The sequence below is a fragment of the Photinus pyralis genome, unplaced genomic scaffold, assembly GCF_008802855.1.
Source record: "Photinus pyralis isolate 1611_PpyrPB1 unplaced genomic scaffold, Ppyr1.3 Ppyr1.4_LG2, whole genome shotgun sequence".
Classification (NCBI taxonomy): Eukaryota; Metazoa; Arthropoda; class Insecta; order Coleoptera; family Lampyridae; genus Photinus; species Photinus pyralis.
This window is the reverse complement of record NW_022170403.1, coordinates 42032410-42049086: the sequence shown is the minus strand read 5'-3', so window position 1 is coordinate 42049086 and position 16677 is coordinate 42032410. Positions and strand designations below refer to the sequence as shown.

The 16677-nt window shown below is 34.6% G+C and overlaps 1 protein-coding gene across 1 annotated transcript in view; it reads left to right on the top strand.

Annotated features, from left to right (window-relative positions):
- Positions 1–16677, top strand: part of LOC116163074 (protein sickie-like) — a gene marked incomplete at its 3' end in the record, with an annotated part of 118791 nt that extends 102114 nt beyond the window's left edge. Inside the window, 8 exon segments of the mRNA XM_031476920.1 lie at positions 6045–6128; positions 6179–6346; positions 6417–6434; positions 9818–10069; positions 10118–10326; positions 10370–10873; positions 10925–11100; positions 15932–16677. Coding sequence (XP_031332780.1) covers positions 6045–6128; positions 6179–6346; positions 6417–6434; positions 9818–10069; positions 10118–10326; positions 10370–10873; positions 10925–11100; positions 15932–16593 — 2073 coding nt within the window.

Sequence of the window (16677 nt, the reverse complement as noted above, 5' to 3'; positions counted from 1 at the left end):
TAGGATTGTGTCTGTCCTATTGGAAAGGAGAAACGTTTGGTCTCGGTATAGATAATAGATATTTACGGAAGCGGCATACAAGTTATTTGTTTAATTTTCAAATTTCCGAATCTTTGGAATTTACAGACCTGTCAGGGAATATACTGATCTAACCCCTCGTCTACCCCTATCTATAATCTGTAACTTCTGAAAAAGGTTCGAGATGTGTAGATATCTCAATTTACCGTTAGATCCGTGACTAATTGCCTGGTCCATTTAAGCTTCCCTGGATCTAAATGAAGGAAATTATTTAATTTTGTGTTTAAGTTCGAAGTTCCTTTCCAATTCGAACTTGCTCTGAACTTGGAACTTTGGCAAGTTTGGTATAAAACAGTTGAGTTTTGAGTTTTTTGTGATCTCAAAATCTTAATCTTCATAATCATAATCGTTACAATTAGATATATTGCCGGTTGTACCATGATAGTCTCATCTCAGTTCCGGAATGAACAATCTTGAATGGACCAAATTCAAAAATTGTAGCGTTCAGCTGAAGTGACGTTGAACTGTTATGGTGCTACTTGCTCCATACTTTTTTAACTCTGAACTGAGCACGAATTTGATTCTTAGTTCAATTACCTACTTAATCTCAATTAAAGTACACGTTGAAATGTTGCCTTTTACTACTTTACTAACTTCACCTAGGAATACGAGTGATATTGTTAACTTCGCCACAGTATTTGCTGTCGGGTTACATGGGGTCGTCACTATCACTATCTCTTTCAAGGTTCAAGTATTAGCAGTGAGGAAAAAGATCGTCGCCCACCCTTGAAACAGAAAGGTAACTATGCTCATGGTATTACGGATTGACTGCAAATAGCGAATTACGCAATACGCCAATTTGAAGATTATCCGTTGCGTTTTCAAGGAAAATGTCTAATGTTAACCCATATCATCTCATATAGATAACTATATCATAAAATTAATGACATGCATCTGAAATTATGTCCTCTTTTCGCGCGTCAAGTAATTACTTTTAAGTGACTTTAATATTTATATAAAGTTTAGTTTATTGGTCAGCTACCCACGTGAGATGATCGAGATTTTTTATTATATCATCAAGCTTAATTAGGCTTCATTATTACAGAATTTGCGCCTATGGTACGGCGCATTGTCACCGACATTTTTAGAGTTTTAAATAACTACGAATAAAAGGTCATTTTATTTGACCATGTCCATGTAGTTTTAATTGTTGTTATATTGCAGCCATTACAATGGCATTTTTAGATTGCCTTCGTACTCCAATTTTGATGACCGTTTTGGGCACCGCGTAGTAATTAGTATAGGTAGAAAAACAATTGTTGCGTAACTGTAAATGTTTGGAGCCCATTTCTTTGTTCAAAGATGCCGTGTACATTGTGGATATAATCATAAAAATTAGTTTGAATAATTAAGACAAATATACCTACTTAATACTATAACGGCTCACATGTACGTAATAAAATTCCAGAAAACAGACGAATGTGATTAAAACTACTACTCGACCTTCGCATGCTGCTACAGTATGTCATCAACTTATTTTTACTCTACAAGCCTTCTTCAACTCATTTAAATTTTGTTTTATTCTTTCAGGTGATTATGTAATTTATTCCTTTAAATTTGTAATGATTAAATTTACACCTACTTTATTTGCATGTATTTACAAGTTTACACATGCTAATAAGTAGGTATACATACGTTTCTAAACAACATGTTATGTAAAGGTTGTTTCTCTGTACCTACACATATAAAAAGTAGATCTAATAACATACGCAAAACCTGAAAATGAAATCACATAGGTAATTTATCTGCATGTTTAGGGGGGTTCGAGGGGGGGGGGGCGTTAAACGTTAATAGTTCTAGGGTTTTTTTCAGTCAGAGAAAAACTCCATTTTTTTCCTATAAGTAGGATAGGTAATTGCGAGGGTTGTATATAAATGATTTTACTGACACCCCATATGGTGCGGGGGGTGGAATTTTTTTGCAATTCTATTTTTTTGCGGGATTTTACATAAGTACATATTTTCTCTAAGAGAAATGCCACAGGTCACGAATTCCATAAAAAACAAGTATAAATTGTGTCAAACTCTTGTACAGATAAAGCGCATTTAAATGGTTGGGTTATAAGGTAGTACCATGCTAATGTTAACTTTCTTGGTAGATAATTAATGGGGAGGAGGCTCTTTACACATAAACAAAACATTTAAGGGCAGCATGGCATATATTCAAAATCTCCCGACACTCCATTCTGCAGATATTTCCACTGAAAGCTTTGACTTCACCAATAGATATGTCTCGTCCAGTCGATTCATTTTGCGTTTGAGAGTACTTCCCTCGGAGAAACCGTTTTTTAGATATTCGTTCTTAACGTTTTGACATCACCAATGGATATATTTCTTCCAGACGTCGGTCGGGGAGGAGAACTATGGTTGGTAAAAATTAATTCCTTTCGTTGAGACCTTTCATTAGAATACCATGAAGGGTGTAGAACGTGGCTGAAAAATAAAATCATAACAAATACGCCTTTCTGAATAATTGCGATCATTTCGTTCCAATCGCCATGCATCATTTAGCTACTTTTTCATGAAAAAAAAAAATCAGACCAACGCATTTAATTTTTTTGAGAAAATTAACCATTTCTGTCTGAATGTCGAAAAAAGCCCTCAAGCGGCGATATGTGAAACTAACAAATCTTCAAATATTATAATATTTGTAGCCGAAGAATAACCCTTTTCAATTAACTCGAGTTTGTTAAAATCGGTTCAGTCGTTTCGAAGATACAGGGTGATCTTTACGGAAACCTTTGAATACCCTCACCACTTCATTTTTAGAGATACCGCAAAAATTTTCAAACAAAAAAGGTTCAGATTAATTATCGTCGTCTTCAAAGACCAGACATTTTTTTGTTAGGTTAATATACCGGAATTCACAGAAAAATCCGTTTTTTAGATTCCAGTAAAGTCACTAGATGTAGAAAGTACCGCAATCATCCGCCATTTTTGGGCAAATTTGCTGCCAACTTAAAAAAATTGACAAATAAAATCTGAATAGCTGTAATTTTTTATAACCTAACTTCATAGTACTGTCATGTTTTATAAAAATATATACACATATCTCCAAACAGGTGGAACAATCCCTAACATTAAAGTTACTAGAATCTGGTAACTTCCGCCATTTTTGGGCAAAAATCATGCGTTCTCTCTCTAACACACGAGCCCAATGGATTGCGGTAGTTTCTATATTTAGTGACTTTAGATTCCAGATTGCAGTTACGCCTCCTAGCGGCCATTTCAGAAACTTAAAAATATTTTCCAGGTTTTTCTCGTGGCCGTTGTTGGAGATCACAGTTTAGAACTCCTTTTATTTATAGTTTGGCTTTGAATAATAAAAAAAATATAATGTCAGATTGAGTTTAGTCAATAAATAAAAATACGTTTTATTTCCATTTTGCTGTGTTATAATAATAATAATAATAATCATATTTATTCCAAAAAAAAAAATTTTTTTTAGAACCTCATGGCATAGATTCAGCAAAACGCTGCTCTTCCATCTACACCATGACAAAACAGAGAATATTTGTACAGAGCAAAACAGCGAAAGAAAACAAAATTATTTTAGAATAACTACTTACTAAGTATAGTGAAATGATGAATGAACAGATTGAAAGATAAAAGACAATACGAACAGGAATAATCAACAGTAACACGAAATCAAATTAAAGAGTGAAATAAAAGTTTAAACAATTGTTTTTTGAACTGACGAGTTGGTAAACTCTTAAGAGGCGACGGCAATGCATTGTACATCACAGCAATGGTGTAGCTAAATGACCGCTCAAATAGTGCTGTTTTATGTTGAGGGTTAGTAGCCCTCTATGCCTAAGGTTTAAATTGTGAATGTCAGTCCTAAATCTGATCTTATTGTATAAGTATGGTGGCCGCTTATCGGAAATGATTTTATGAAATAAAACAGCATTTTATTATGCTGCGCTAATATTCAATAGCCGTTTTACTAATAAATTTTTTAACGCAAGCCTTTACGATGGACAGGTTCCCAGATACAGTACCACGCATTCTTATTTGGCCACGCTGTACATTCATTGTTATGACATTCTGGCACTTATTGTCACTCATATTTTACTTCTGGCACTGTTAAAAATTGATTGTGCAAAGAAATGAATGGTAGAAGAACCAAAACAAGCTGTTTTCGATTCGAACCCTTTCCAATTTTACTTTAAGAACTTTAAGAATCGGTTGAAGTTGAAGTGCAGTGCACAAAGTGTACACTGAATTAGATTTTGCTAACATACCTACATGCAAAAGACCTTGTTTTATTTGCAACTAAAACGCCGTTTCCCAATGGCGTTCCTGGAGTAACATAACTCAAAATCTTCATAGTTTTCAGAAGGAAAGTTCCCAGTCATTTAGGTACCTATATTTGTAATACTATAGCCGGACGATAACTCAAAACATACCTATATTTCTGCTCTTATTTGACTTGTAATGCAGATGCCCGTTTAAATTCTTGTATACAGAGACTATAAATTTATAATAGAGACGTCTCACTTGAACCACTTACGACGTTCAAGTTAATTGAATTAAATTTAAACTATGATCTTGGGTCATCATCAGCTCTTTGGTTTATTTCTGTACCTACCTTTAAGTATTTGCGGAAGAAACAGATCTGTAATTTTTGCAAACTAATTAACCTAGTATAGGTACTTAGTCACAGTTTAGGTACAAAGCTAGACTGTAGTTAAGCCATTACATGACGGATAATTGCAATATTAAAGTGAATTTAAACACATTTTTATAGCGAATTGCCACAAAATTGAAAAAATGCACTATTGTAGCTACTTTGTCCGTCCGTCTGTCCGTCCCTATTCTATTTTTTTTTTGCTACTTGGTTTGTTATGGTGTCGAACTTCCACCAATAAGGAAGGAATTTTTTCTCTTATAAAAACACGTTGAAGTTACGTGATTTTTCCTAAATTTTAACAAAAGGTGCTTTCTAAATAACGGTTTGTCACCGCATTTTGGTTAAATGACTGTCTAGCGTAACTAATTATTTTAGAAAAAAGAGTGTTAATGTGGAAATGCGCTTTTTGTAAATCGTTCATACGATTATCTTGGAACTTGTTTTCTATGGAACGCCGTTTTACTTTTTATTACGAAAGTTTACAATGTAACATTATAAACAACAGTTAATTTTATTTTCCGATTTATTATGTTTGTTGTTTTTATGTGAAACATTAAATATGTTTGTTTAAAAAACTTCACTTAATTGAAATGAGGTATGAATTATATAGCAATGTGTATAACGAAAGTTTAACAATACAAATCAACAAACGAATACATAAACGAACAGTAATATAACTAACTAGAACTAATTCAACAAACATAAAAATTTATTCATATTAAATGTGGGATTAAAATTATGAACAAACCGAGGAACAAACATTTTAATTCAACAATCATATTAATTCGTGCTGTTAAAATCGGAAAGCATTATTTAAAATGATTGTTGAATTAAAATGTTACATGAATTAAAATGTTTGTTGATAATTTTAATTCGTATTTGTGATTGTGCGGAAGTTTCAGGAACTATCCTTTAGTGTATTTGGGTACGTGTATACTAGCGCCTAATTAAAATTATCAACAAACATTTTAATTCATGTATCATCTTTATTAATCAACATTTTTTTAATCAATCTCTTAATACGTAAGATAAAAACAACAAACGAAAAATTTAGAGACATAAGATTGACTGTTATTTAAAATGATACATGATAAAATGTTGGTATAAATACTAAAACGGCGTTCCATAGTTTTCTTTAGGATTGAGCTCATTTTTTTTTCATAATAAAAGTACAGCTAGTACCTACATGAATTTAGTCCGTCAGATGGTAGGTTTCAATAGTTTGTGTCAAATCAAATTATAGAAATTTTATGTTGAAAAATACCCTTTGACTACCCGCGCCAGTGCGAGGGCTTTAAGATACGATGATAACTTACACGATTCTATTGTTACAGGCTCATGTGGTAGCAGCTTTTGAACAAAGTTTATCGTCAATGACCCAAAGACTGCAAAATCTCACCGCAACTGCAGAAAAAAAGGTAGGTATATTCACACGGCATTTGATACTTACATTGATTCGTTTGTGCAGGATTCCGAGTTGTCCGAATTGAAAGCAGCAATGGAGTCGCTACGAGCACAATCCTCACAAGTGGGTATTGGACTTGGATTAGCGCGACAACCATCATCGGACAGTGTGTCTAGTCTTTCATCTGCATGTAGCTTAGAGAAGCACGAGAAGAAGAAGAAGAAAGGATGGGTGTGTATTATTAGTTCTCTGAATAAATTTTGGTTTGGCTAATAAAATTTTTATTTTTAATGCTAACTAGAGCACACGAGGCTTAAAGGTATCTATAGCATTTTCAATAACATTTTCCCAGTAAATTATCATAATAAATCCAAAAATCTGTTTAGCCTCGCGACTAACTACTAATTTTGACATCTGCTAATCAGTCTTAAATAGTTCAAGCTCCATTTATAAATGCTAATTAATGGCGAATAAGATTTCAAGATTTTTCATTTCCAAATAGGCGTTCCGTTGTCTTTGTGTATACAGGGTGGTGACTTGCGTAACGCATCATAGGGATTTCAATGTAAAATTCATAACATGCGATTATTGGCTCTCCAAATTATTTTAGAGCAAAAATGTATTAAAGTTTTTTCTAGAAAAAATTTTTTTACGTCAATCAACCGTATTAGTTTTAAATATTTTGCATAATAAAGACGGAAAATTGGAAAAATAAAACTCCCATCTTTTTCTATAATCTGTGATGCTATGGAATTTTATAATACAAAAACTACGCCAATATCCGTCATGCCATGGAATGTCTGCTATAAAACAAATCAAATTCTATCAAAAAGTATTATATTTAGAACAGCGAATTCAACATAAAGAAAAAGACCAAATTACTAAAAACGGTTTCCTAATCTAACAATTTACAATAAATGTTTGAATAAGTCACCATTAACCGCAAGACAGTAACCAAGTCGATCATAAAATCCATTTCGAGCTGCTGCTAATTGTCAACTGGATATTGTTTTGTTTTAGAAAATTCCATGGCATCGCAGATTATTGAAAAAGATGCGGGTTTTATTAATTTTCCGTTTTTATATGAAAAAAATTGAAAACTAATACGGTTGATTGGCGTAAAAAATTTTTTTCTACAAAAAACTTTAATACATTTTTGCTCTAAAATAATTTGGGAAGCCAATAATCGCACGTTATGAATTTTACATTGAAATCCCTATGATGCGTTACGCAAGTCACCACCCTGTATATGCAACTGCATTGTACTTAAATAAACTCGCCCTTACAACAATTGACCCAACTATCCAGAGCTGGCCCTCTGGTAAATCCGCTCTTAAATTTTTTCTTCCGTGGAAAATTCGCCCCCGTCGTAATACGTACTCATAACTAAGGATCTTGTCTTCTCAAAGAAAATTTCATGTTGAGGACAAATCGATACAAAAGGCTTATCCTCGGCTTCGTTCTGTGCACCTACCCTATTTCAAAGGTTTCTGCACTGAAATGTGTACACTCTGTACATACAAAATCTATTTTAGTCCAGGCTATATAATATTTTTGTATGAAAAAAATTAGTTACCGGCCGAAACCGGGTTTTTCAGGCAGGTGGAATGAATAGAAATTAGGAAAAAAATAATTCAAACAGCTGAATTTTTCCGCGAGTGAAATCACGAGGGTTGAAAGGGGTGGAAAGTGGTATTTTGCAAATTGAGGTAAAACTATTGATTTTAGACGAAAATGTTAAATGAAAAAGTTATAGAGATTAAAAAAATGAGCAACTTTTGTATCTGCACTATTTTCACATACCCTCCAATTTTCCTACAAAAACCGGAAAAACTGTTTTTTTTCGGTTTTTATTCTTATTTTTGCGAAAAAATGTCGTAGGGGTTCGAAATTTGGAGGTAACATAACTTGTTTTATGATAAAACAGAAGATAATTGTTTGGGCCCATAAAGTTGAACCGTTTCCAAGATCTCACGATTTCTGAAAAAACCACCTCTTTCTCAAGGGGATGAAAAATCTATTTTTTTTCATCGTACAGAGGTGCGCGGGGTAGCAAAATTTTCGGGAAGACTTATATTTCAATAAACAAAAATAAATAAATATTACCTATTCCTATAGCAAAAATTCGCGAAAATCGCCAAAAACCGGAAAAACAGTTTTAAGATATACACGGTTTTTGACATGATAAATCAACATGTTGGATGTTAATAAAGATTTTTTCAAAATCTGTCTTCTTCCTTCTCTTTAATGTTTGCCTAAATATTCTCTTTTGTTATCTTATGCTCAACTGTTTTAGTTAAAACATCTTTATTATTTCTTTTTTCTGCTTTTTTACCGCAATAAAAGCAATTCGAAATAAAATCGAATTATGTATCTTGCTTCCTGATTCTTGAACAATTTATTTTTGTTCACTGACTCTTCTTCCTGCTTGTTTTTTAGCTGATGCAATTGCGTTGGACCTGTTGATAAACTTGCAAAATCTGCAATAAGAACGTTGGTTTTACCGGCCAAAAGCAAATGATTTGAGATGTCAAACCTGCAGGAATAAACTTTATGAGGATTTTATTCATAATTCCTGTAAATTAACGATCAACAGGACCAGCTTATTCCCATCAGCCGTAAAACAGGCAGGAAGAAGAGTTAGTGAACAAAAACATATTGTTCAGGAAGCAAAAGAATTCGATTTAACTTCGAATTGCTTTTATTGCGGTAAAAATGCCAGAAAAAAGAATAATAAAGATGTTTTAATTAAGGCAGTTGGGCACTGGGAAACAAATGAAAATATTTTAGCAACATTAAAGGGGAGAAAGAAGACAGATTTCCAAAACTTTTTATTAGCGCGCATCCAACACGGTAATTTATTTGCAAAAAAGCCTATTTACCTACTGTCAAAAACGGTGTATCTTAAAACTTTATGGGCCCAACCAATCTTCTGTTTTATCATAAAACAGGCTATATAGCCTGTGTTACCTCCAAATTTCAAACCCCTACGACATTTTTTCGCAAAAATAAGAATAAAAAACGAAAAAAACAGGTTTTCTAGGAAAATTGGATATTATGTGAAAATAGTGCAGATACAAAAGTTGCTCATTTTTTTAATCTCTATAACTTTTACGTTTAACATTTTCGTCTAAAATCAATAGTTTTACCACAATTTGCAAAATACCACTTTCCACCCCTTTCAACCCCCGTGATTTCACCCGCGGAAAAATTCAGATGTTTTAATTATTTTTTCCGAATTTCTATTCATTTCACCTGCCTGAAAAACCCGGTTTCGCCCAGTAACTAATTTTTTTTGGAAATAAACCTTTTTGGAGTTATTTAGCTTGGACTATTTGTTTTAGTTGCTTTTAATAATAATAGAGCACTATGCAGTAGCTATAGGCATTCTAGGCGGTCCCCAGCGATATCACTGAACTTGAAATAAGTATGGCCACTGGTCCTTCTGTCAGTCTGTAACATATCCAAGGGATGCTAGACTGATGTCAAAAAAATGTATAGATGCCTCCTTTATGTCTAGAAAAAATCATACTATTTACACATGTTGCTCACTACTTACCTTTGTTTCAAATTAGGCAAAAACTACATTTTCAGCACCTTTTTACTGATAAACTTGCATATTATTGAGGTATAAGTAGCTATTATATTAGATTCGAAGCTTACCCTTTAGTTAATACATACTTACATTTATTCTTATTTTAGTTACGGAGTTCCTTTACAAAGGCATTCTCACGGAACGCCAAAGTAACAAAAGTACAAACACAACAAACCGAATCGGAGAACGAAAGACAGCCATCGCCGCCGCCACCCGCTCCGATCGATTCGGGAGCGGAAGTTGCTGAATTACAGAAACAGTTGCGTGAGAAGGATCTAGTTTTAACCGATATCCGATTGGAAGCTCTGAGTTCTGCACATCAATTGGAAAGCTTAAAAGATACTGTGATGAAAATGAGGGTAGGTCGGTCGACCTTATTATAATGTTGCTAGGTTAATTTTTTGCAGAGTGAAATGTTAAACTTAAAACAAAATAACGAACGACTTCAAAGGCTTGTGGGTGGGAGTACGACGGTTCCGCCTGACGTGGTTAATAGTGGTACGATGGATCCGATTAATGATCTGATTGCTATAGAGGAACCGCCACCAGAAGTCGAACCCGATGGAAAGCGAATTGTACTGACGGTGTATTTGGGCCAACCCCATTGCTTTGAGAAGTAAGCGTTTGTGTACAGGAAGATTTATTAATTGTCCTTTTAGATACTACGTGGAGCACTATGGTAGCGATGGGAACGGAATAAATGCGACAGGGGAAATTGCAATCGCCCACACCAGTGTCGGCGCGGCCACTTCGTGGTCTCAATTAGACAATGCAGTGCGAAGAGCATTCAAACAGCACGTCGCCAGATTAGATCCTGGAGGCGGGTTGGGTTTAGGGGGAGATTCGATCGCGTGCTACAAGCTCGGGGAATCAGAAAGAAGATTTGATTCTACTTCCCAACCTCCCCACTTGTTACCATTCGGATACGTGATTGGATGTGTAACGTCCCTGCATATTGTCTTGCAACCCGTTGCGGCATTAGCATTTGAAGCTTTAATTCCCAAAGGGGTCGCTCAAAGGTTTGTGTCTTTACTATCCGAACATCGTAGATTAGTTTTGTGTGGAGCGCCAGGAACAGGCAAGACGCACTTAGCGACACGTCTCGCCGAATTTCACGCACAATCGTTGGGACGTGATCCTGCCGAAGCTGTAGCAACTTTCAAGTAAGTTGAGAAATGGTCATAAATTGCATTTATGCTATTCTGATTTTTTAGCTGTGATAACAAATCGGGTAAGGAATTACGACAATACCTAAATCACTTGGGTGAACAAGCAGCAACAGGTGACAATAATGTACTACCGTGCGTGGTAGTTCTTGATAATCTGCATAAAGCGGGCCCTTTAGCTGATGCTCTTGGATCCCTTCCACGAAATTTACCTTGTTTACTGGGTAAGTACGGAGATCGATTATTTGACTTTAAAATTGAGTCTAGTGATTGAAGCTGACTATCTAAATGTAGCAATTAAGTGTTCTCACCCGCTACCTACAAAGATAATACTACACTAGATAGACACAATATTGTAAACGCTCCATTTTGTGCGCAGGATAAGTCCACTCTGTCCGCAGAGTCAATGTTTTTACCACAATAGTATGGAGTATTCACTGCAATATTAGAACAATGGCTCTTATATTATGTGTTTGTCAAGCGCGGCTTTGTGTAGGCGTATCGCATTCTTTCACTGTCCATTTTCTGCTCTAATTTAAATTAATAATATATCCCAGAAAACTGAAACGTCTGCCATATATTTATACAGGGTGTTTTTTTGGGAGCTTTAGTTAAACGTTTCTGGGAAAGTAAAATACGTAGGTTTTTGAAAATTTGTACTTAGGAGTTACTCTGAAGGCCGAATCTATGTAAAATATTTTTAAAATGTCCGCACTTCCGGAAATACCGGAAGTAGATAGTAATTCCGTTATTTTAAATGGCAACTCCTATTTTTTATTGCATTTTTGGATTCTACGTGAAATTTCAGTTCTTTTGATACCCATATGTCGATATCTGCCATTTATGGCCAGCTCAGCGAGGACAGAAACCTCGCGTAGAGCAAAAGGGCAAATGCTGGCTTGATCCCGATGCTCAGTAAGCATAGGGACCGCGATGTCGGCTCTTCCTACCATTTAAAAAAACTGAGTTTTTAGTCTTTGAAGTTTCTTAAATTTGGATATCCATTGGGGCGGTCGTACGCAACTTAACTTTTTTTTAAGTGCACTAAAAGATAGCCCTATTCATTCTCTATGCACTGATAAAAATGGGTTGCCATGACTATAACCTTTTTCAAGTAATCAATTATCAAGGTACCATCTGCATCCGCCATTTTTTTTCTTAAAAGTCAAAATAACTTAAAAACCATAAATGGTATATATCGACATATGGGTATCAAAAGAAGTGAAATTTCACGTAGAATCCAAAAATGCAATAAAAAATAGGGGTTGCCATTTAAAATAACGAAGTTACTATCTACTTCCGGTGTTTCCGGAAGTGCGGCCATTTTGAAAATATTTTACATCGATTCGGCCTTCAGAGTAACTCCTAAGTACAAATTTTCAAAAACCTACCTATTTTACTTTCCCAGAAACTTTTAACTAAAGCTCCCAAAAAAACATCCTGTATAGGATGGAAGGTACTTTCAGTTTCAGCCCGACAATCTACCCTTGTTACTTTTTACTGAGCTTCATCTGAATTTTGTCCCATATATCGCCTGTAGGTATAGAGCAAAATATAACAAGACCAGGAATACATTTTTCCTAAATGATTACAGGGTGAGTTTTTTTTCATTTTACATTCGGATCTCGGAAACCGTAACACATAGAGATCCGGTTAAATGAGGAAAGAGTTGTCGTTTTAAGAGCTCATTCAAGACGTGCTTTTGTTTTTTGAAAAAAATCCACAGTGAACTGGATATGAGCGAAAAAGAGATTTAGTTTGTTGTAGAATCGTTAGTGTTTGAAATATTAAAGAAATATTCCAAGACCAAAAATTGTAGACCTTTTTCCGCTTAATAAGATACATTTGTTAATTTCCATTTTTCTTTTATAATTTTCGAGTTATAACACCACTTACATTTTTTTAAATAGCAACCATCACAGTTGGCTTTGGCATTTTTATAAAGTGCATTTTTTTCTGTTTATAAGTGATACAGAACTCTTATTTGTATTATTGAGAGTAGTAAAAACAGAGTTTGCCATGAGAAATAATAGAAACATTTTTGTCCTTTTAAAACTTTAGGGCCGTAAGTGAGAATTATACTTGGTACTTGAACATACCGCAATTGGCAAATCTGGTTTCATCACTTCAGAAAATTTGATTTTCAAACTTTGGATCCTGTTGAATCGTATTAATGTACCAATTGCTACAGACAATTCTTGAAGCATGGTCTACTAGAGGCAGGGAAAGTCCTACTGATAAATGATATGCGTGCCAATACATTTATTTGGATATCCTCGTTAATAACGCGTTCAGCCCTCTTTAGTTTCGAAAAGGAACCAAACTGCCGCAGATTTCGATATAGATTGTTGAAATGGTAGGGATGGCTGACGTCGATTTTCATAAAATTGTAATGAATTGCATGAACACTTTTTTTATTACATACAATTAATCATTATTCGACCATATTAAGTATTTCGCAATTAGAAAACATCTTTAATTTTCAGAACTGTCAATTTTCAACTAAAACAATGAACAGCAGTAGATACCTATTTTGTTTGTTTATTGTTTTCCATGGCATGATACGATCTATTTTTAATAGTGTATTTAATATGATTTTTAATTTAACTTTCATACTTAGTTAATTTTCGAAGATGGCCCTGAGATATGTTAAATGTGCCACAGTTACACTACCTATCTCATTAGATATTATTTTCCGTGGAAAACTTGTTTATTTACCTCACAATAGTAAGAAAATTCCTGCAGCGCGTTTATTGATTAAAGTACGTTTAGCAAGCCTTATATTGTTATAAAGAGAAAAATTTGACCTGTTTAAAAAAGTCAAAGCCAACTATGACTACCATTTAAAAAATGAAAGTTTGCATTATCAAAAAATGTAAAATCGAGAAGGAAATTAGTATGCTCATCGTGTTAAGCATTACAATGTCTAAAACTTTTATTCGTGTCATTTTGTTGTATTTCTAATAATAACGATTCTACAACATTTAAAAGAATAATGACTAATTCTATTTTTTGCTCATATCTAGTAGACGGTGGATTGTTTTCAAAAAACAAAAAGCTATCTTGAATAAGCTCTTAAAACGACAACTCATTCCTCATTTAACCGAATCTATATGACTTATGGTTTCCGAGATCCCAATGCTTATAAATTAAACTGTTCAAACAAAACCTGTTAAAGTACCTGATTCTTAACCCATTTTACACCACTAGTGAATTTTTTAATCTTTAATTATTACCTAATTGTTAGTTTGTAATTGACTTGTGCTATAGATACATATGTTTTGTTGGTCTATGCACTAAGATATATTATTATTATTATTATTATTAAAATGAAAATATCTCACCCTGTATACTACGTATACACGGTGTCCATTTTTCGAGTGCCACTATGGGGATCTCTTAAGAGATAGAAAGTTGGTTAAATGGGGGCAAAGTTGCAAATTTCCGTGCTGAATAAGAATCTGCAAAGAAATTTGAAATATCTTCAATACTTTTGAAGATATCACAAAAAACCGAAAATTTCTGATTTTCGTTTTTAATTTTTTTATGATAAACTAATCGTATAGTAGACATTTCTAATTAGCACATTATTCGGACACTTTTTAATGGAGATTTCAAATATGGCATCCTGTTTTTAATTACGTTCAAGATGACGGAGAAACACGTGGCAACTTTAGTTTTTCTTATGGGCGCCATATTGAATTTTGACATTTTGGGATTACATCTTTTTTTCTCTTTGCAACGATATATCACACATAGTGGTTCAGTGTCACATTTTTCCTAAAAATACAATTTTTCATTTTTTGAGAAGAGTGCTTTGGAAAAACAAAACGTTCTTTTGTTGTCAACAAAAGTTTGACAGTTTGATCCATCTGTCTGGTTGCAGCGTTTAGTTGTCAGAGAAGTAGAAATTCGATTTTCATCTCAACCGCTTGCAAAATTGCCTGCTCATATTAATTGGGTCTATCACCATATTGCTGTCTACATCTTTTAAAAGAACCATATTCGTCCAAGTTTGTATGCAGCAAAGAAAAATACCTCAAACTAGGTTGTTGCCCCTCTGGATAACGCTGCAAGTATGTTGCAGCAGTCATGTGGGCATTTCGATGAGAAGTGTAGTAAATTTGGATCATATCTCTTTGATCTGCACTTGAAAAAGGCATTTTCGCAATACAACTAGTATAAACCTAAATGACACTACATGAAATAAGTCAACCTTTTGTTCACAACAAAAGAACGTTTTGATTTCCAAAGCACTCTTCTTAAAAAATTAAAAATTGAATTTTTAGGAAAAATGTGATACTGAACCACCATATGTGATATATCGTTGTAAAGAGAAAAAAAGACGTAATCTCAAAATGTGAAAATTCAAAATGGCGCCCATAAGAAAAACTAAAGTTGCCACGTGTTTCTCCGTCATCTGGAGAGTTATTAAAAACAGGATGCTATATTTGAAATCTTTTTTTGAGATATTTTCAAAACTATTGAAGATATTTAAAATGTCTTTTCAGATTCTTATTCAGCACGAAAATTGGCAACTTTACCCCAATTTAACCAACTTTCTATCTCTTAAGATAAGTGAGATCCCCATAGTGGCACTCGAAAAATGGACACCGTGTATAAACAATGGCTGTACACAGCAAAAGAAAGTCTTTCAAATAATTTAATAAAAATGTTGCGTTCCTAGTGAAAAAAGAAAGTTGTATAATGTCACGGCTATAAAAACTCAAATATAAAAAAACCGTTTGTTATATTCTTACACTCTTTATGTCTTTTAACAAAATCAAAGTGACCGTTTTGTAAAAAAAAAATATATTAGTTTTTTAACTTTGACACTTTTTCTTCAATTTTTTTGTCACAAAACCTGACACAAGATCTTTAGAAGACTTGAACAAAAATGTTGTTAATCTTTTTTAAAAATGCCACGGCGATTTCCTAGGGCATAAATGTATTACAATGAAAAATTAATCTTGCATTTATAACGCTCACTGTCTTACATATAGTATGATCATTGGTATTACTTGCTATCAAGTCTTATTTGATATAATCTCTCAGGGACCATGGCACAATCCGCTTGTTCGGCCACAAGTCTGCAACTTCAGCACGGATTTCGGTGGGTCTTGGTTGCACCTCATATGGAACCCGCTCGCGGATTATTAGGACGGGTCCTAAGAAGGCGCCTTGCAAGTTTAGAATTGGAACAAGGCCTACAACCCGAACTAGCGGCCGTGCTGGGATGGTTACCTCGCGTCTGGCAACATTTAAATGCTTTCCTGGAGACTCACAGCTCGGGTGACGTCGCAATTGGTCCTCGATTGTTTTTGGGTTGCCCCCTCGAATTGGACGCCGCGAGAGCTTGGTTTGCTGACGTCTGGAATTATTCCATCGCGCCTTACTTGCGGGAGGCGGCTAGGGAGGGGTTACAACTTTATGGTAGACGAGCGCCGTGGACGGATCCCTGTCAGTTTATTTTAGAAACATATCCGTGGCCAGGAGCACCTCCGCAGGGCCTGACGAGTATTACGGCTCGCGACATTGGGATTGACACTGGCCCCAGTTCGCAAGCTGACAATGATGGCGACCCTTTACTCAACATGCTAATGCGTTTACAGGAAGCTGCAAACTATTCCAGTCCGCATTCCAATGATTCGGATTGTAATAGTTTAGACTCGACAATGACTCACGATGGAAACATTGGAACGGAAAGTGTTTCCTAATACCTACTAAAACCACCTGCACAGCTTACATATAAATGAAAATTTCATTTAAAATGTATTGCCTGTGACGTAGAACATCATAAA